This window comes from Stenella coeruleoalba, assembly GCF_951394435.1.
Source record: "Stenella coeruleoalba genome assembly, chromosome: X".
NCBI lineage: Eukaryota > Metazoa > Chordata > Mammalia > Artiodactyla > Delphinidae > Stenella > Stenella coeruleoalba.
In genome coordinates, this window is record NC_137152.1 from 53,100,501 (window position 1) to 53,117,906 (window position 17,406).

General features: G+C 57.7%; 1 protein-coding gene across 2 annotated transcripts; it reads left to right on the top strand.

Annotated features, from left to right (window-relative positions):
* Positions 1-3,607: 3,607 nt before the first annotated feature.
* EFNB1 (ephrin B1) lies at positions 3,608-16,543 on the top strand. Of its 2 annotated transcripts, XM_079911423.1 has the most exons (6): positions 3,608-4,488; positions 12,992-13,269; positions 14,036-14,128; positions 14,346-14,474; positions 14,637-14,965; positions 15,483-16,543. In XM_079911423.1, the coding sequence occupies exons 1-6, from the start codon at positions 4,361-4,363 to the stop codon at positions 15,525-15,527; spliced, it is 1,002 nt and encodes a 333-aa protein (XP_079767549.1). In that variant the 5' UTR covers positions 3,608-4,360; the 3' UTR covers positions 15,528-16,543. The 2 variants fall into 2 exon arrangements, with proteins under 2 accessions (XP_079767549.1, XP_079767548.1); XM_079911422.1 differs by having other exon boundaries at positions 14,637-16,543.
* Positions 16,544-17,406: the final 863 nt, after the last annotated feature.

Below are 17,406 nucleotides of genomic sequence, written 5' to 3' on the forward strand. Positions count from 1 at the left end.
AGGCTTCCTGCCCTCAGTGTGCAAGGTCCACCCTTTGGCACACATTCCTTTCCAGAGCCCTGGGGTGTCCGAGTAGAGTCATGTGTAGAAGCTCAAGTCGTGCAGCTCAATGGCCCAGGTTTGGATCCTGACTCTTCTGCTTCCTGGCTGTGTGACCTTAGGTGAGGGAGTTCACTTCTCTTATCTGAGAGTACAAGGCAGGCAAGGAGAGGTCAAGGACAAGGGCCACAGTAATAGAGAGGGGGTGTGAATGTCCATGCACGTGAGCAGGACAGTGACTTGAGGAAATGTGGGGACTATGCTCCACGTCCCGTGAAGGCAGGAACCAAGCCTGTCAGCTGGTGCTGCGTGAACTGATAGGGGAGGAAGACGGCAAGTTCATGTATGAATATGTACACGTGTGAGAAAACGAGAGGAGCTAAAAAATGTGTGCATGGCACACAAAGCATGTGTGAACGGGTGAGAACATGTGTGACCGGGAATGAGGATGTCTCTGTGGGAGGCTCTGCGGAGGTATAATAGTTTCCATTTAGTAAGCACCGTGGTGGGCCAGCCATGAAGCTAAGCCCTTTCTGTGCATATCTCACTCCCCACTCAGCACAGCTCCGTGAAGAAGAGATGATCTTCAGGTTACAGAAGAGTTAACTGAAGCACACAGGGGAAGCGACTTGCCCAAAGAGACACAACTGATAAGCAGTGAACTCTATGGCTCTGAAGTTCATACTCCCCCTGCCTCCCATTGGTGTGGGAGGCTGAGCTCTCCGGGGGCTGTTATGGTACCCGAGGCCTCCCGCAGCTGCTAGATGTTGTTCTGCATCCCTGGGTCCAGGAGGCCCCCACATACTGATTTCCATCTGCTTGGAGCTCCTTGAAGGCAGGGCTTGGTGGGCTCCTCTTTGGATCCCAGCTCAGAGGCAAGCACAGGATCAGTGCTCAGGAAACGCTGGTGGACTTGAACCCTGAGGGATGTGTGTGTTCGGTGACACTGATCTGGGAGGCTTGGGGAGGGGTGTGACTCCCACTGGAATAGGGAGAGCTTGGATAAGAGAGGGCCAACATCCCCCACAGATCCTGACTTCCTCTCTGGCTTCCCTGAGGAGTAATTTTTCCCTACCTCAGGGGCATGAATCACTACATCAGAAGCCCTGCTAGGGTGGGGCAGGAGGTGGGAGCCTGGAGTCATTGGCCCTGGCTGCAGCAGGGAGTAGGCCCAGCCCTGCTACTGAGGCTCCGGTAGGCAGGTTGAGGCAGAAAGGCTATGTCGTGACCAGGGGTGACCAGCTTGTGGGGCAGGCCTAGACACAGAGTCCTCTCTTCTTTCCTCTGTGCCCTCCCCACCCAGGATGAGGCGTTGGCACACTCAGGAGCTGCTGCTGTCTTCCCAGGCTTCCCAAGTCTGGCAGCATAGCTTCATCGGCCCCATTTCCCACCTGGTCTTGGGCTCACCTCCCGAGGGGCACTGGACATGTTGGCAGTGGAATCTGAGGCTGATTCTGGGCTTGGTGGTGGTGACTCTAGCTGGGAACTTGGGGGCATGGCCAGGGACACAGATGAACTTTCCTAGGCCTAGAAACCTCTCAGAGGACTGTGAGTGAAGAGTGGAGTCCTGGCCGTCCTGAAGGTTGCTGCTTTCCAGGCATGAACGAGCTTTTAACCAGGAATTAATTAAGTAAGCAAGTAAGCAAGAAGGTGCTGGAAATGTGGCGAGTCAGTAGGGTATAGGGAACTGGGCACAGGCTTAGGAGACAGAGAAGTCTGGGGCCAAATCCTGCTTCTACCACCGATCAGCTCCATGACCTCAGATGAGTCACTTCCCCCTGAGCCTTAGTTTTCCCTCTTACATAAAATAGGGATTGTGGAACTCATCTCAAAGGATTGTGAAGGGAAATGCCTCTACCATGGTTCCTGGCACATAGTAGGCACTCAGTAAGTGGCAGGCTGTTTTCCATTCTCAGGTTTTGCTGTCCTGCCATGCACTTCGGGCAATCCTAGTCTCCAAGCTGGACTATTGGTGTGTCCCTGCACCTTGTTCTTGTCTCTCCTTGCTCACACCCCAATAAGGGGTCCAGCTGGGAGCTGAGAGACCCTAAACAGCTCCTCTTCTTCTCTTTCTACACAGATCCTTCTCATCCTCCGGGCTCTGTCCCTGAAAGTGGGAGGAACACACTTCTCCCTCTTTATTTCCCCCCAAACAGAGGTCCACTCTATGAACCAAAGAGATCATCAGAGGATCCAGTGAGGAACTCAGTAGATCAGCCTCCTACTTAAGTGAGAGACGGACAGGAAACTGTGTAAATGGCGAGCACTTTGGGAATGTCGCTCACCGAATTATCTCCATAAAGAAGCAGCGAGGAGACTTTATGTCCTCGGCAGTCGCCGAGCCAACCCCAAACCCAGATCTTACTCCTAGTGCTCCCGCCTCCTCCCCATACCGGGCCGCGGTTCTAGCCAAGGTCACCACCCCTGTCCCGGGTCTTGTGCTCGAGCGCGTGTGCCAGGCTCGTGTGTGCCACGCTCCCGTTGGAGTGGGCGCTCTCAGTCTGTCCCAGGCACCCGCGGTGCTATAGAAGACCAGTAGGGGGAGACATTAGCACGTGGGTACATCTGCCGAGGTCCAACTGGGGAGAGCGGGTCGGACCGGGAGGGTCTGCGCTATGGGCTGGAGCCAAAGTTATAAGCAAGGAAGCAAGGAGGGGCGGGGAGAAGGGGCTGGGAGACAAAGACCCAGATGGCGAGGCCGGGAGGTGCTGGAGTCCGGCGTCTTGGGACCAGGGCGCCAACTTTTACTTTTTCGAAAGGCTCCTCTGCCCTACGCCCTTCCCTCTTTGCCCTCGAGGTGTCTTTCTTTATCGAGGTGCCCTCTCATCCCCACTGGCCTATCCCAGGGCCTTGCCCGCGCCTTCAGACAGGACAAGACTCGAAATCTGGGCCCCTGGTGTCCCACAAGTCTCTTCCCCAAAGTTGAGATTCCCAAGGCCTGCTCCCCAGGGGCCAAGAACTCATCTTCCCAACTTTCCCGTACTTGACCCCTCTGAGACGCCACCGCCCACCGCTATCCGTTTGTTCAGGACTCCGGGTCCGGGTCCATGTGCAAGCGGACACTGCACGGCGAGGGCGGAAGGAGGAAAGCCCACCAGAGCCCTATGCGAGATGGGACCAGGAGTAAACAAGCTATCCTTGTCACGGAGGTGGGCACCGAGCAAGGACTTCAGGGCTCGCGTGTGTAACAAAAAGAATGGTAGTACTTTCCCGGGAAAAGTACTGAGCCTGTTTGGCCCAGGTCAGTGGGCCGGAGTGTCGACCAGGCGCTCGGGGAGGAGAGCAGGCCGATAGCTCTAGAGGAGCGCCAACTTCCCACGGGCTGAGCGCTCTGGGAACAGGACTAGGCAGGATCCATCCATAACCGCAGGAGCCGCACACTCAGATTGGTGCCATCGAGAGCGCGGCGTCCTTAAGAGCTCCCTAAAACCCCGCCTCCTTCCTGTTCTGGGGGCGTGGTGCAGGGCAAGGACCCCGTGACGGAGCTTGCTATTGGCTAAGATGCGTAGGGTTGGCCTTGCGTACGCCTGAGCAGGGGAGTAGACAGCTCAGCGGCGGCGGAGGGAGTGTATGCGCGCTGGTCAGCAGTGGGAGGTGTGTGAGCCTCGCACTGACCGTAGAGCCTCGGGCGCAATCGCCAGGGAGCTAGGACTCGGCGACTGGGCTGCCGGGCCACCCGGCCTAGGCTTCAGAGGCGCAAACTGATGGGACTAGCTCGCTCGGCAGTGTCTCCGCGCTCTTCTAAGTACACTGAGCGGGCCCCGCGCTGAAGTCGAAGCTGTCGGGGGGCGCGCAGCCCGGAGTCCCAGTGTGGCCTGGAGGAACGGAGCCCGTGCTAGGGCGGCCCGGTCGGGAGCCCCCAGACCGAGCTCGTGTGGTGGGGAGACTCCCACTTCTTCCCAGGGGTGCCGATCCCGGGGCGGTCGAGGCGTCCGGGCGGCCACCGAGTCCCCAGCGGTGAGACCCCGTCGGGGAGAGGTCGCACAGTCCCAAACAGTCTCGGGGAGCCGAGCGGAATCGGACGGGATCACCCGGGGGCGCAGAGCCCCCGTCGTGCTTCGTGCGGCGGAGAGGCCAGTGGAGCGAGCCCTCGGAGGCCACAGCTCATGCTCGGGTTGGGGGCGGCTGCCCAGTGAGTCCTCCTGGCCGGCGGGGCGGAGAAGAGCGACACCGAAGCCGGCGGGAGGGGAGCACTTCAAGGCCGGCGGCTGCGGAGGATGGGCGCCTGAGCTTCTCGGAGCGCAGCGCGGCACGGGAAGGCGAGGCCAGCTTTGCTGAGGAGGCGCCAGGGCATCCCGAAGTGCAGCCTGCCCCAGGGAAGATGGCCCGGCCTGGCCAGCGTTGGCTCGGCAAGTGGCTTGTGGCGATGGTCGTGTTGGCGCTGTGCCGGCTCGCCACCCCGCTGGCCAAGAATCTAGAGCCCGTGTCCTGGAGCTCCCTCAACCCCAAGTGAGTAACTTATCTGCTCTGGTCCCTGGGGGTGAGGCCGCGCGCCCCCGAGCGCCTGTGGGAAGGTGTTCGGAGGAGGAGCGGCGCCCCATTTTGTCTATGGCTTTTTCGAGTGTGTTTCCCTGCGGCCGGGCGGGGAAGGGTGCGGTGGGGTTGGGTGGGGGCACTTGGCTGGGTTGTGACCCCTCAGCTTCCCGGCCCTCTCCTCCGCACGTCCCGGATCAAGTCGAGGTGGTCGCGCCGGGCGGAGCTGGGAGTCTGAGCGCCTTTGAGCGCACCGGAGAGCTGGGTCGGGGAGAGAAAGCAGCCCCCTCTGGGGCCCCTGGGAACGTGGCGGTTTTCGCCAAGAGCCGCTGGGGGCGGGGGGTGGGCGAGCTTGACCTGGGCGGGGGAAGAGGCCGGAACACAGGTTCCCCGTTTGTTTAGCTGTGAAGGGACCGTGGCGTGGGACTTCGCGCTTGGGGCGGGTGGCAGTGCCTGTATCTCCATTCGGGCTTCTCTCATTTTCATTTCTCTTTCTTCCCAGTTTGCTTCCCTAGCTTTTCGCTTTGCCGTCTCTCCTAGCCTCCCCCCACCCCCGACTTTCTCCCTGCTGGGTCCGTGGAAGGGCGGGCGCCGCTCCCAGGCTCACAAAGGCGGCGGGTGGAGAGGGGCGGAGTGGGAGAGAGGTTTTGTTGGGGGGGGGGTGTCGATCCAGCGCTCGTCGGGGGTCCAATGGAGCCGGTGGCAGAGCTTCCAGGGCTGGCCGGGGTGGAGAGTGGCGGCCGAGGTGGCTAGGGAAGTGGGTGGCAAGCAAAGGATTCCTGCCCAGGCGGGTCCCACTGGCCCCCCCACCTTCTGTCCTCAGATTGGGGAGTTGTGCTTAGCTTTCCCAAAGGGGTTGGGGAGGCAGCTATGTAGAGGAGATCCTTTCTTTTCTCCCTCCTCCTTACCCTTCACAATCCTCCCCCACCTCCCAACAACACACACACCTTTCAGGGCGGTGGCTCAGTGGTTTCTGGGCTGTTAGTGGGGAGTCGCTGGATTGTGTAGTGACCTCTGGACCTTTTTTCTCTTTTGGCATCCAGGACTCAGGTTGGAACCCAGGGTCAAAATTGCTCTTCCTTCTTGTTTTCTGGAGGTCCCAGCAGTGTGCGGACACCCCACTTAGTGGGAAACTGGGGGCCCTTGGCCTGTCCTCTGTGCTCTATGATTCCTGTACCTGGAATCTCTTCCTGTCCACTCTTATGGGCTCCCCGCTAACTTCCCGAGCTCCTGCCTGTCTTGACCTCTTAGGTTCCAGGGGTCATGCACCTCTCAGCCCTGGAGTGGGAGAGGGCAGCTTCTTTACTTCTCTTCTCCTTAGGTTAAGGTACGGTCCTATTTATTGGTTAGTGGGATGTCTAAACCAGGGTCAGGGTACAAGGAAAGGGATTGACAACGATTTTTCCTTAACCCAGAAGCCAAACTGGGCCCAGTGCTCTCCTAACAGCAGGGACTCAAAATGGTCTGGGGGCCTCGGGCTGCTCACACCAAGGAGAAAGGCTGTGAAGTGCCCAGTTCCCTCCTGTAAAGGTGGAGGCTGGAAATGCTCTCTCTTGAGCCAGGAGAGCTGAAATCAGCCTGGGGTAGCCCATCCTAGGGGCTCATGGGAGTGACCTAATTGCTCTCTCGGGTCTCTAACCAGAGATAGCAGGCAGCTCCACAGCTGGAAAGGAGCCCTCCTGCAGAGTGAGGTCGGGGGTGGCTGGGAGAAACAAGATCTCCCTGAGCTTCACCCTTTTTGTGTCTTGAGGCCTGAGTGCTCTGGAACGGTTTGCAGGTTTTTGAGATCTGCCCCATTCCCCGATCCACTTCAGGCTGAGGGTAGGCATCCTGGGGGTGGTGGGAGTGGTGGCTGAGGCCTCAATAGGACTTGCACGAATTCCATCCTGTAATTGAGCAGATCCTGGGAATGGTGGGGGACTCATACTGGTGCCCCTGCGCGCAGCACCCCCTCCAGAGTTCCGTCTATGCTCAGGGGTCTGGAATGCAGCCTGTCTGTGTGTGTTGGCACGGGTTTGGGGGGGCAGGAGGACAGGAGGAAGGCACTGCCCTCAGCTTCACTCTGAGCTCGGGGAGGCTGTCTCTGCCACTGCGCCCAGCCTGGGACTGCCACAGCCTTTCAAATCAACGGTCTTTTCCTGTCCGTCTCTCCCTCTTTTCCTCCTGCCTGACTTCTCCCTCTCAGGCCCTTGTCGGTTCGCCCTCTCACATCCTGTGTGAGCCGCGTTCACCTCCCCTCTCCAGCTCTGCTTGCCCGCTCTCCCTCTTTCTCACACTCCCTCTCACTCTTAGTCACTCTCTGCCTCTTTTTCTCGAGTCCTTTTGTTTCTCGCACATGCCCGTGCTCTCCCTCACAGGCTCATTTTCTCTCTTCCCTCCCCTCTTCCTCCCAGCTTTTGGTCTCTCGCCTCAGTCCTGTCAGGAGCTGGCAACCCCCCCCCCCCGAAATCTCCCAGCGCCTATAAACCCTGCTTAATTGCTTCCTCCTTGGTAAAAAATCAAAATAAAGAAGTGGTGGGGCTGGGGGTATGTTTCCAGGTTCCAGGATACGGGCAGCCCCAGCCCTGACCGGGAGAGGGGAGCCGGAAGGGCTGACTCCAGACTCCCAGCCTCTTTCCCAAATTGGTGCTGTGGCCTTCCAGGGTGGTAGTCCCTGGGTGGCAAGAGCTTGGCCCCTTGTCAGATTTGCCCGATAAGTGTAGGGTGGGAAGGTGGGTCTGGGCCCGTTAGAGGTTGGGAGGAACCAGAGTACATGGGCATGCTTGTGTGGGGTGGGGGGGCTGTGATGGAAGGTCCCAGGGCAGACCCCTCCTCCAGCCTCCTCCCCTGAGAACTTGGGGCAGCCGGCAGGCCTCATACTTGAGTCCTCAGCCAAGTCCAGCTGCTGCAGTTCAGTCTCTCAGTCCCATTCTGACCCCTTCCTGCCCCCCACTCAGGTTCCTCCACCTCCAGAGAGTGGGAATGTGCCTGAGATCATATTACACCTTCCCTGCAAGGGGCGGGGGTGGGGGCTTCAGCTTGGCATCCAGGACCCTTGACTCCATCCAGCATGGGTGGGGGCAGCTGCAGACCCCAACCCAGGCTTGCCTGTTACAAGCCAAAGTGTAGGTCCCAGCCCCCTCACAGCTGTTCCAGCTCACAGTCCTGGGGAGGCCAGCTCAGGGGGCCCCTTTCCGGGGTGGCTAGGGACCTGACCTCTTCTACTCTGTGGCTGATTGGCCACAGGTGGGGGCCTGGAAGTGATGGGAAGCCAGCAGCTCCTCTAAAGTTCCCTGTTCCCCTCCCTCCCTCCCCCACCCCCAGGCAGCCAGACCTGGGGCAAGAAGGGCCTGGTGAGGCTGGACTGGAGGCTGAATCCAGGGTTTCCTTTCTCCCCTCAGGCTCTCCACTGCCTCACCAACTATGAGGGATGGGGATGAGTGGGCCCTGGATACCACTGCGCATCACTGTTTCCTGGTGTTGGGAGTATGGAGTGGGTGGGCCAGCCAGGAGGCCGCTGGTTGCCATGGGAACAGTAGGTTTGCGGGGAGGGTCCACCCTGTGATTATTAGGGGAGCTGAGGTAAGGGAATGCTCACCAGCCATGTTCTGGGTTCCTTGCCCTGGGCTCTGTAGCAGCCCCTCCTGGGTGGGTTCTCGTTGTAGCTGTTTTGGGTGGCGGTGCTAGCAGCCAGGAGTGTAGTCAGCTCGTTCAGCTTCTTCTAAATGGTACTGTGCTTGGTGTGCTAACTAACAGTTGGGCAGTACCTTGCTACCTCCAAAGCATTCTCAGATATGAACTCACTGGATGTTCCCAACAGCCCTGGGAAGTTGGAATTGCCCATTTTCCAGACGAGGAGGCATTTGCCCAGAAAAGGAAAATGACTTGTTTAAAGTCAGTCAGCTCGTAGTGGGGAGAGCTGTGCCTTGTGCCATTCTTTCCACACCATCCCACTGCCTTGGAATCTGGGAGAGACTGGGTTTCGGAGGAGGCGCTGGCTTTTGCCCCCGGCTTTCGCTCTCACCTCACAGGTGTGTGTGCATCTGTCCTTGTGACTCAGGCCCTGCCCACGTGGGATGAGCAGTGCTCCAGCTTCCTCATTTGATTTTACTAGGCCTACGTCTGAGGGCCGCTTGCTCGGGGTGACCTGATCTAGAGGCAGCCAGCTCGATGCCTGGCACTCTCCCTCCCGGGCTCTGAATAGCAGCCTTGGTTCCTCTCTGGGCCAGGAATCTCACTGCCTCTCAGGGACCCCACAGAAAGCAGACAACAAGGAAGGGGCTGTTAAGCCCTCAGTGGGCCCTAGCATTGGCCAGGTGGGGCAGAGGGGAGGCATAGTTCAGTGTAGGTGTGGGGGGGACTTCCTCTGGGGCTCTCCTGGCTTCCCTGCCTCCGACAGTGCTGTGTGTGTGCCAGGACCCAGCTGCTGTTCCTGCCCACCCACGCCTGGGCGGGCACTGCTGGGACATGCCAGGCCTGCTCCTGCTGCCTCGGGGGCTGGGTGGAGCTGGGGGAGTGAAAGAGGAGCCTTTAATTTGGGGTCTCCCCACCCTTGCTGGGATGAGAGCACACTTGAGCTCCAGCTTGGGTTCTGTCCTCCGCTGGTCCTGCCACCCTGGGGTGCAGGCGCAGTGGTGCCGGAGTCACTGAATCAAAGCTGTGGCTAGAGTCTTCTACCAAACCTGGGCTGGCATGGCCTAGGACCAGGCTCTCCCTTTGGCCACTCTCTGACCGCAAGTCCCTAGAGCCTGAGGGAAGGATGAGAGGGAAGGAAGTGTGGTGGAACGTGGGCAGCTTTCTAGGCATGACCCCCATAGCTCCAAACTCTCTCTGCTATAGATTGTCTGTGTATGGGTGGATAGGGGCTTAACTGGACAAAGAAGCGGGGGGGGGGCAGTTGGCCTCTGACCAGCACTGGCCACTACCCCAGACCCTCAGGCTTCTTCTCTCCCAGGATTCTTTTCAGCAGTCATGGTGATACTTCTAAGCTCAGTAGGCAGGCTGGGGGAGAGACTTGGGCTAGGGTAGAGGGGAAGAGGCAGGCCACAGACAGAGACTGAATGGCAGGCTGCCTCCCTAAGTCCTTTTACTCCCTGGGGTGGCTCCCTGGGGTCCCAGGAGCTATCAGAGGCTAAGGAGGGAAGGCCTCAGGGGTTACCATGGCGACCTGCTGCAGGCTTCCTGCTGGGCCATGTCAATCCCCTTATTTTCCAGAAAAGGGCTTTGTCTGGGGGTGGCCCCAGGCAGGAAAGCTTGGTTTGATAATGGGGGGAGTAGTAGTTTTTGAAAACTGGGGGGTAAAGAGTTTAACTAGGTACTCTCTTCCTCCTCCTGTCGGCCCCTACTCCTAACCTGGTGGGTACGAGGGGAGACCAGCAGGGTCCCCGCTGTACAGGATGACTAGCGTCATACCTGACCTTGGGCTTCACTCTCACGGGCTGCATACCCACACCTCGTGGCCTCTCACCACTTTCTGGGGCTTCTCACAGGCCCAGAGGCACTTTTCACAGTGGTGGGGAAGAAGCTGAGAAGGTACCATCATGGGGGACCAGGGTCAGGGAAGGTGGGTCTCATCAGGCTCCTCTCCCTTCTGCACTTTAGGGGAAGGTGAGTTTCCCTCTGCCAGCTGCTATGCAAATTAACTCATGAATATTTATGAATTCTGTTCTCTGAGGTTGACGAGAGTCTGAGGGGTGTTGGGGGCAATAGTCCTCTCTCCTCCCCCTCCCCCACCCACTATGTAGACATCTGTTTCCTCGGTTGTCTCTGGGTTCCAGGGCTCCAGAACCTGAATGGTGATGGGAGACTGCTCAGGGTAGACAAGACTCCCTGGTGAGTAAGGCGGGCCAAGTGGTTAGAAAAGTGAGCTGGCCTGTACCCCTTTGCGTGCCCTCTACCTGCTGTCATCTCCAGTTACGGTCTTATGGAGGTGCAGCTCTATAAGGATTCAGCCAATGTTTAAGGTACTCTTAGACCCCTAGGAGTTAACATCCTGGGTGAGTTTAGGCTCCTCGGGTTGGCTTTGAGCACCCCTCTTCAACAGGAACATTCACCTGGTTACTCATTCCCTCACATGAGGAGCCTGGACTCAGTAGGTCTCGAAGGTTCCTTCTATCTCTAAGATGTTAGAAGTTGTCTAATCCTACTGCCTGGATGGAACCAGTATGAAGATTGGAAAGTGAAAAATGCCTTAGGAATTATAGAGGCTTTGGTGAAACTTCTTGGCTTTCTGTAGCGCATGGAGTTGGGGGTGTTTTCTCTCAAATGTTTGTGTGGGCCTCCATCCCATGCCTGCTTCCTTTCTGGCCTTCTGGAGTGTGGTAAAGCTAGGTACTAAGGTGGGTGAGACCTCCTTGTTGTTGCTTTTAGCCTCCTGCACAGAAGGATGGCAGGTCCCAGCTTAGTGGAGCTTCCCTGGACGTGGAGAGAGGGCTGCTGTTCTTCATCCACTCCATCTACTTGGTCTAGTTCCCTTAGTCACCTCCTTGGGTATCATTTCCCTCCATCCGGTGAGGATACTGGGCTCCCAGGAGGCCCTTGTGCCTTGTAGCCCCCACTGTGGAATGGGCCCTCAGGGAGTAGAACCATGTTCTTCCACCGTTAGCTTCATTCCCTTGAAGCACTGCCTTCGGCCCTTCATTGTCCCTTCTGCTAGAGAGTCTGTCCCCCACTGGATGAAACCCACACTGCTTCTTGTGACCCTGGCCTTTCAGTCTGGCCCCAGCTGAGCTTTACCCCCTCTTCTTCTGCTCCTCTCTACCCATCACTGGGCCAGTCACTGGCCTGGGTTTTTTGTCCCAACCACTGCTGTCTGCTCTTGCTGGATGTTGACTTCTTATTCCTCCCCCAGGATCTGCTTTCATCCCACTCTTTCTGTGGGACCATTTCTGACTGTCCTGTCCGATGAGCTGTCTCCTTCCTCTCTCTGCGTCCAGCCCTTGCCTTTTGAGCCACCATCCTCTCACACAGCCTCCAGATAGCCTGGTGCTATCCATTGCTGCGGCATGGGCCATTTACTTTTCTGAACCACACCGGACAATAGAGTCCTTGAGGATGGAGCTGTATCATCTTTTCCTCTTTCCCACCCAAGAAACGAGACTGGGCTCATAGGTCCTTGGTGTTAGTGTCTGGCCTCCTGCCTCTTGGCAGACCACGCTATTTCTAAGCAGGAATCACGGTTGAGTGCCAACTATGTGCTCTATACATGCCATCATGCCTCCCCTCCACCATCCTTGGAGGAGGGCCTCTTCCCATCCCCAGTTTATAAGTGAGGACACTGAAAGATAGGGAGATCAGGCAGCTCATCCAAGGTCACAGAGCTAGTAAGGGCCACCATCCATCTGATTCCAAAGTCTGTCTTCTTTCTCCTACATTGTACCGACTTGCTCCCAGGCTCAGAAATGGCCGAGAGCGCTTACTGTGCTTAGGCAAGGACAGGATGATGTGAATCGGTGGCCCCAGGCAGCTGCCCTCCCCCTGCTATTTCCCAGTGCCTGGCCTTCTGGATTAGAAGATGAACCTGGCTCGGGAGGCATTTGTCCATCTCCTCTCAGGATGGGGAGCAGAGGCTGTGTGTGTGTGTGTGTGTGTGTGTGTGTGTGTGTGTGTGTGTGTGTGTGTGTGTGTGTGTGTGTGGTGGGAGTGGATTAGAAGGCAGATGAGCGAGGTTCCTGGGGCTCTGTCTTGTATGATCTGTTGTTCCTGCTCAGGCCTCTTCTCCCCTTTCTCTGTTATCCTTTGCAGTGAGACTGGCCAGATTTGGGGATTCAGGCTTTTGCATTATGGGGGTGGGATGAGTCCTGGTAGGATGCCAGGCAGTGGGAGTGGGGAGTGGAGAGAGCTGTGTGGAGCTGTACCTGGCTGGAGACTGTGCCCATTATCCCTTGGCTCTAGGCAAGGCCTGTTCCTATCTCCCCATCATGCCCAAGATTAGCAAGGATGGGGGAGAAGGCATGGGGCCAAGATAGGTTGTGCATCCCCAGCCGTTGGCTGGGAGCTGTGGGGGTGGTTTCTAGGGCTCATTGTGTGTGTGCTTCTTTGTGTGTGTCTGTGCGCATGAGCGCATGTACACGCGTGTGTGCTGGAGGGCCGGTAGCAGAGGCTGTGAAGGAATGTGAGTATGTTGGGAGTGCGAGGAGGACAGGGCCGCCACATCCAGGCAACCCAAGCCTGACATCTAGGTGCCCAGCCCATCTGCCACGTCAGCCCCCCTGCGGAAATGCCACATTAGGACAAAGGGCTCCCCCAGCCAGGCAGTGCCCCACCCTGCCGAGCAGTCAAAGCCTGGCAGCCTTGCCCATGGGCCACCCCTTCCACACCCTGCTGGCAGCATGGTTCTCTTTCCCCACCCCCAGCATAAGGATGGAAAAAGGACAGAATGCCTGTCCTCGCCATCTCCACCCAGTGTGCCCAGCCTGGCCCTCATTGTCTGCTCCCCTGGTTCTGGGGATGGCCTGAGACCCCCAACCCTGAGGCTAACCATCTCTTCCTTCTTGGGCAGGTTTCTGAGTGGGAAGGGCCTGGTGATCTACCCAAAGATTGGAGACAAGCTGGACATCATCTGCCCCCGAGCAGAAGCTGGGCGGCCCTATGAGTACTACAAGCTGTACCTGGTGCGGCCTGAGCAGGCAGCTGCCTGCAGCACCGTGCTCGACCCCAACGTGCTGGTCACCTGCAATAGGCCAGAGCAGGAAATCCGTTTCACCATCAAGTTCCAGGAGTTCAGCCCCAACTACATGGGCCTGGAGTTCAAGAAGCACCACGATTACTATATTACCTGTGAGTCCCTGCCCACCGCATGGTTCTTTCCTGTCCTGTAGCAGTGGGAACTTCTGAGTAGCGCACTGAGACCGCACACAGTTCAGGCCCAGCCTGATCCAGTCCCCTTTGAAGAGTGGCGTGCTCTCCTCGTAGTGTGGCCTTGGAATTCCGGCCCCAGCGTTTACCAAGGGGCCTCCGCTGCCAGCTCGCCCTGGCTCTAGGAGCTGGGTGGGAGACGACTCTGATTCGTGGTGCTCTCTCTCTTATTTTCTTTGCCCACCTAAGATCTAACCTTGGGAATGGCAGAATTGGCAAAGCTTCAGCCTTTCTCTTCATGGGAAATGGAGGCCCCAAGAGGTGAAGGGGCTTCTTGCCCTAGATCACACAGAGAGTTAGGGAGCGGGTTGGGTTTCCAACCCAGTTCTCCTGACACCTAATCTAGGATTCCTTCTAGTCTGTGGAGAAGTCTTCCTCACCATGCCAGTTCTGATTGCTTGGCCTCTGAGCAACGTCACCCAATGAGGAGACACATGTAGCTTCCACTGAGAAAGAAGGGCCTGTGGCCTTGGTCATGGTAGGGGAGCAGCATCCTCATGGGAGGGGCTAGTTCCTGGACTCTGTTCCTAGTGGGAGGAGAGAAGTAGAAAGGTTCACGGGTGGGTGGGAGCTGCCTGCAACTCCCTGGTTCCCAGTTCTATTCTTAAGGGCTTAGACGTCACTAGGGCTTCTGGGTAATGCTGGCAGACCTCTTCCTCCTCCTGACTGCTCTGGCCTCTTGCTGCAGCTACATCCAATGGGAGCCTGGAGGGACTGGAGAACCGGGAGGGAGGTGTGTGCCGCACACGCACCATGAAGATTGTCATGAAGGTTGGGCAAGGTGAGCACCCAGGCCGAGGGCTCCTCAGCTAGGCTTTTGCGACAGATGCTCCTCACTGGGTGGCGGGGGGTGGCGTGGGGAGTAGTGGCAGAGGGGGCAGTAGGGATAGGGGATCTGAGGTCCAGTATCCGGGCCATTCTTGGCCGGTGGGAGCTATGTAACTGAGGCACCTACGCTGCCGGAGTTCCCCCTTCACTTGTTCTCTCCCCACCCCCAGACCCCAATGCTGTGACGCCCGAGCAGCTGACTACCAGCCGGCCCAGCAAGGAGGCAGACAACACTATCAAGATGGCTACACAGGCCCCCAGTGGTCGGGGCTCCCTGGGTGACTCTGACGGCAAGCACGGTGAGTGTATGGGAGTCTCCCAGAGGGCAGAAGCCATTGCTCGGCTGCCCTTTCAGGCCCTAGCTCTGAAGGAAGGCAGGGCGTGGCCCGAGATCTGCTATGTGTCCCTGGGACCCCTGGCTGACCTTCTTCCCCTCCCTTGCCTCCCTCCCCCGTCCACAGAGACTGTGAACCAGGATGAGAAAAGCGGCTCCGGTGGGAGTGGAGGCAGCAGCGGGGACCCCGACAGCTTCTTCAACTCCAAGGTGGCATTGTTTGCGGCCGTGGGCGCCGGCTGCGTCATCTTCCTGCTCATCATCATCTTCCTGACCATCCTGCTGCTGAAGCTGCGCAAGCGGCACCGCAAGCACACGCAGCAGCGGGCGCCCGCCCTCTCGCTCAGCACCCTGGCCAGTCCTAAGGGGGGCAGTGGCACGGCGGGCACCGAGCCCAGCGACATCATCATCCCCTTACGGACTACAGAGAACAACTACTGCCCCCACTATGAGAAGGTGAGTGGGGACTACGGGCACCCTGTCTACATCGTCCAGGAGATGCCGCCCCAGAGCCCCGCGAACATCTACTACAAGGTCTGAGGGCCCTGGCAGCCTCGGCCCTGAGGGACAGTCAGCCGGGACTGCACCTCTCCATCCTCACCCACGTCCCTCCCCTTGCCAGCTGTGCCCATCTTTGTATTTAGTTTTGTAGTTTCTTGGCTTTTATAATCCCCCTTTTGCCCCGCCCCCTGGGCTTCAGAGGGGGGTGCTTGTGCCCCCAGCCCCCATGCTCTTGTGCCTTCCCCCTCTGGCCAGGCCTTTGGGCTCTGCGGGGGCACCCCTTCTTGGAGGGCAGGGTCGGACGCTGATGGACAGCAGGCAGGGAGACGCCCCCCCTGGCCCTGTGCCCCCTCGCCCCCTTTCTCCCTTCCCAGGACTTCTTGTCCGCTATCATCACTGTTTTTAATGTTTTTGTGTTCATTTTTTTAGCTGTCAACTCATTTTCATCTGTTCTCTTTTTTTTTTTTTTAAGAAAAATGGAAAAATGGAAAAGACAGCCCCTCCCCAGGTTTTCTGAGCCCAGCCTTCCGCAGTATCAGGGGCCTGGGGCAGGATGTGGCCAGCCGGGAAGCATAGGATGGCATTTCTTTTATAAACTTGTTGGCGTATTTTTTGTGGGGAGGGGACAGGCCAGGGCTGTGCTTGCCCACGAGGGAAGACAAGAGTGCCATTGGGCAAGGTGTCTCACCCTCCCCCACTGACTCTCCTTCTACAGTGCTGATCTTGGCAATGGGGTAGTGGCTGCCACCCTTCCACCAAAAAAAAAAAAAAAAAAACTTCCTGTGGGATACTTGGGCATATCCTGCCTCCCTCACTCTCACGGTTATTAATGTCTTAATTGGCTGTTGCCTGGGGAACAGGAGAGCTGCTGCAGGCAGATGACCTCATGGGGGGTGGAGGGAGGTGAGGTACCCAGGTGGCTATTTGCCCTGCAGAGCTGGGAGTTCCCCCTTCTCCGCTCTGCCCTGTTCTCCCCTCACCTTTGGCACCCTTCGGCCTGGTGGGGAAACAGAGGCCCAGGGCGGAGAACTAAGCGGGTATAAGGCCAGGTAGCCTGCTTCTTTTCTGGGCTCTAGCTCAGGTGGGTGCCCCCCTAACCCAGCTCCCGCTAGCCCCCCAGTCTTGGGCTGGGGCTTGGAAAGAGGAAGAGGCTTGCCTAGGGCTGGGCCAGCACGCCGTGCACTTTGACCCCGGCTCCTTGCCAGCACGGCTGCTAACAGACTGCCACTAGCAAGCGCCTTGCAGGCACTCCCAGAGTGGCCATGGAAGGAGCTGGGCCTCCCACCATCCACTTCCACACTGCCTCCTGGCCAGGTGCCCACCCCACTGCCAGGTGGGAGAGGGAGCGGAACAGCCAGTCCCTTCCAGGTGGCAGTCGAAAGGTTTTTTTTGTTTTTGTTTCTGTTGCCATTTGTGTAAATACTAGTCTTTTTTGGAAAAAAAATAATGTAAAGATGTTTTGTATAAACTCTGAATTATTTTCTTGTTGCTTTTTTCTTAGAAAAAATGAGAACTAAAAAAAAAAAATTAACCACATGGAGAAATGGGTGTAAAATGGTGTCGTGATGTTGGGGAATGACGTGTGAGTGTATGAGTGAGTATATGAGTGAGAGAGAGAGAGAGAGAGGGAGAGAGAGAGAGAGAGAGACAGAGAGAGAGAGAGAGACAGAGAGAGAGAGAGAGAGAGAGAGAGAGAGAGAGCGTGTGTGTGATTTTCATGTGCCCAAAACACTGGTGATCTGGTCTGGTATGGGAAGATGGTGGCTGTCCTAGTGGAGCAAGATGTTGAAAATGCTCTGTGCCCTTCTTCGTCACAAGTTCTTCTACCCTCTTGTTCTGCTGGACCCTGTGACCATAGCCCCCTGTCTATCCTATCACCACTGTGGCATAGGCCATGGGCATCTGCCCCGTCTGGCACTAGACTCAGCTAGAGAGAGTAGATGGGGGAGGAGGTGTTTCCATGGGGACCTGGGTGTGTCCGCAAGTACTGCCACCACCTCACTGGGGCTAGATCTGGGACCTGCTGGCAGGCCCAGCCCTGCCCTGCCTCAAGACACCTGGAGGTGGCTAGAAATAACTTCCCAAGAGCTGGGCCTCAGCTGTGGCCCGCTGGGTAACGAGGCTGCTTCAGGCTGTCCAGTTCGCTTCTTAGCCAGAAGAGCCTTCCTTCTCCTGCACACCAGAGCTCTCACCATGGCACACTCGGGGACTTCCGGCTGACAAAGCCCTCGAGCTAGAGCAGCCCCGAGCACCCAAGCATCTGAGCATCTCCCTCCTGCAGGCTGATGGTCTGAGAGTGGAGTGAGGGCCCTGAAGAGGGTTTGGCCTCATTGCCACAGCAGAGACACAGGCTGGCAAGGCCCGGAGCAGCCCGCAGGTCTTCTGGGCGGGGGACT

What these genes read in the sequence shown, in the direction of transcription:
- EFNB1 (XM_079911422.1), top strand. Translation starts at nt 4,361, where the DNA reads ATGGCCCGGCCTGGCCAGCGTTGGCTCGGCAAGTGGCTTGTGGCGATG. An exon ending in TGGAGCTCCCTCAACCCCAA is followed by an intron (nt 4,489 to 12,991) that starts GTGAGTAACTTA and finishes CTTCTTGGGCAG; the next exon opens with GTTTCTGAGTGGGAAGGGCC. An exon ending in CCACGATTACTATATTACCT is followed by an intron (nt 13,270 to 14,035) that starts GTGAGTCCCTGC and finishes CTCTTGCTGCAG; the next exon opens with CTACATCCAATGGGAGCCTG.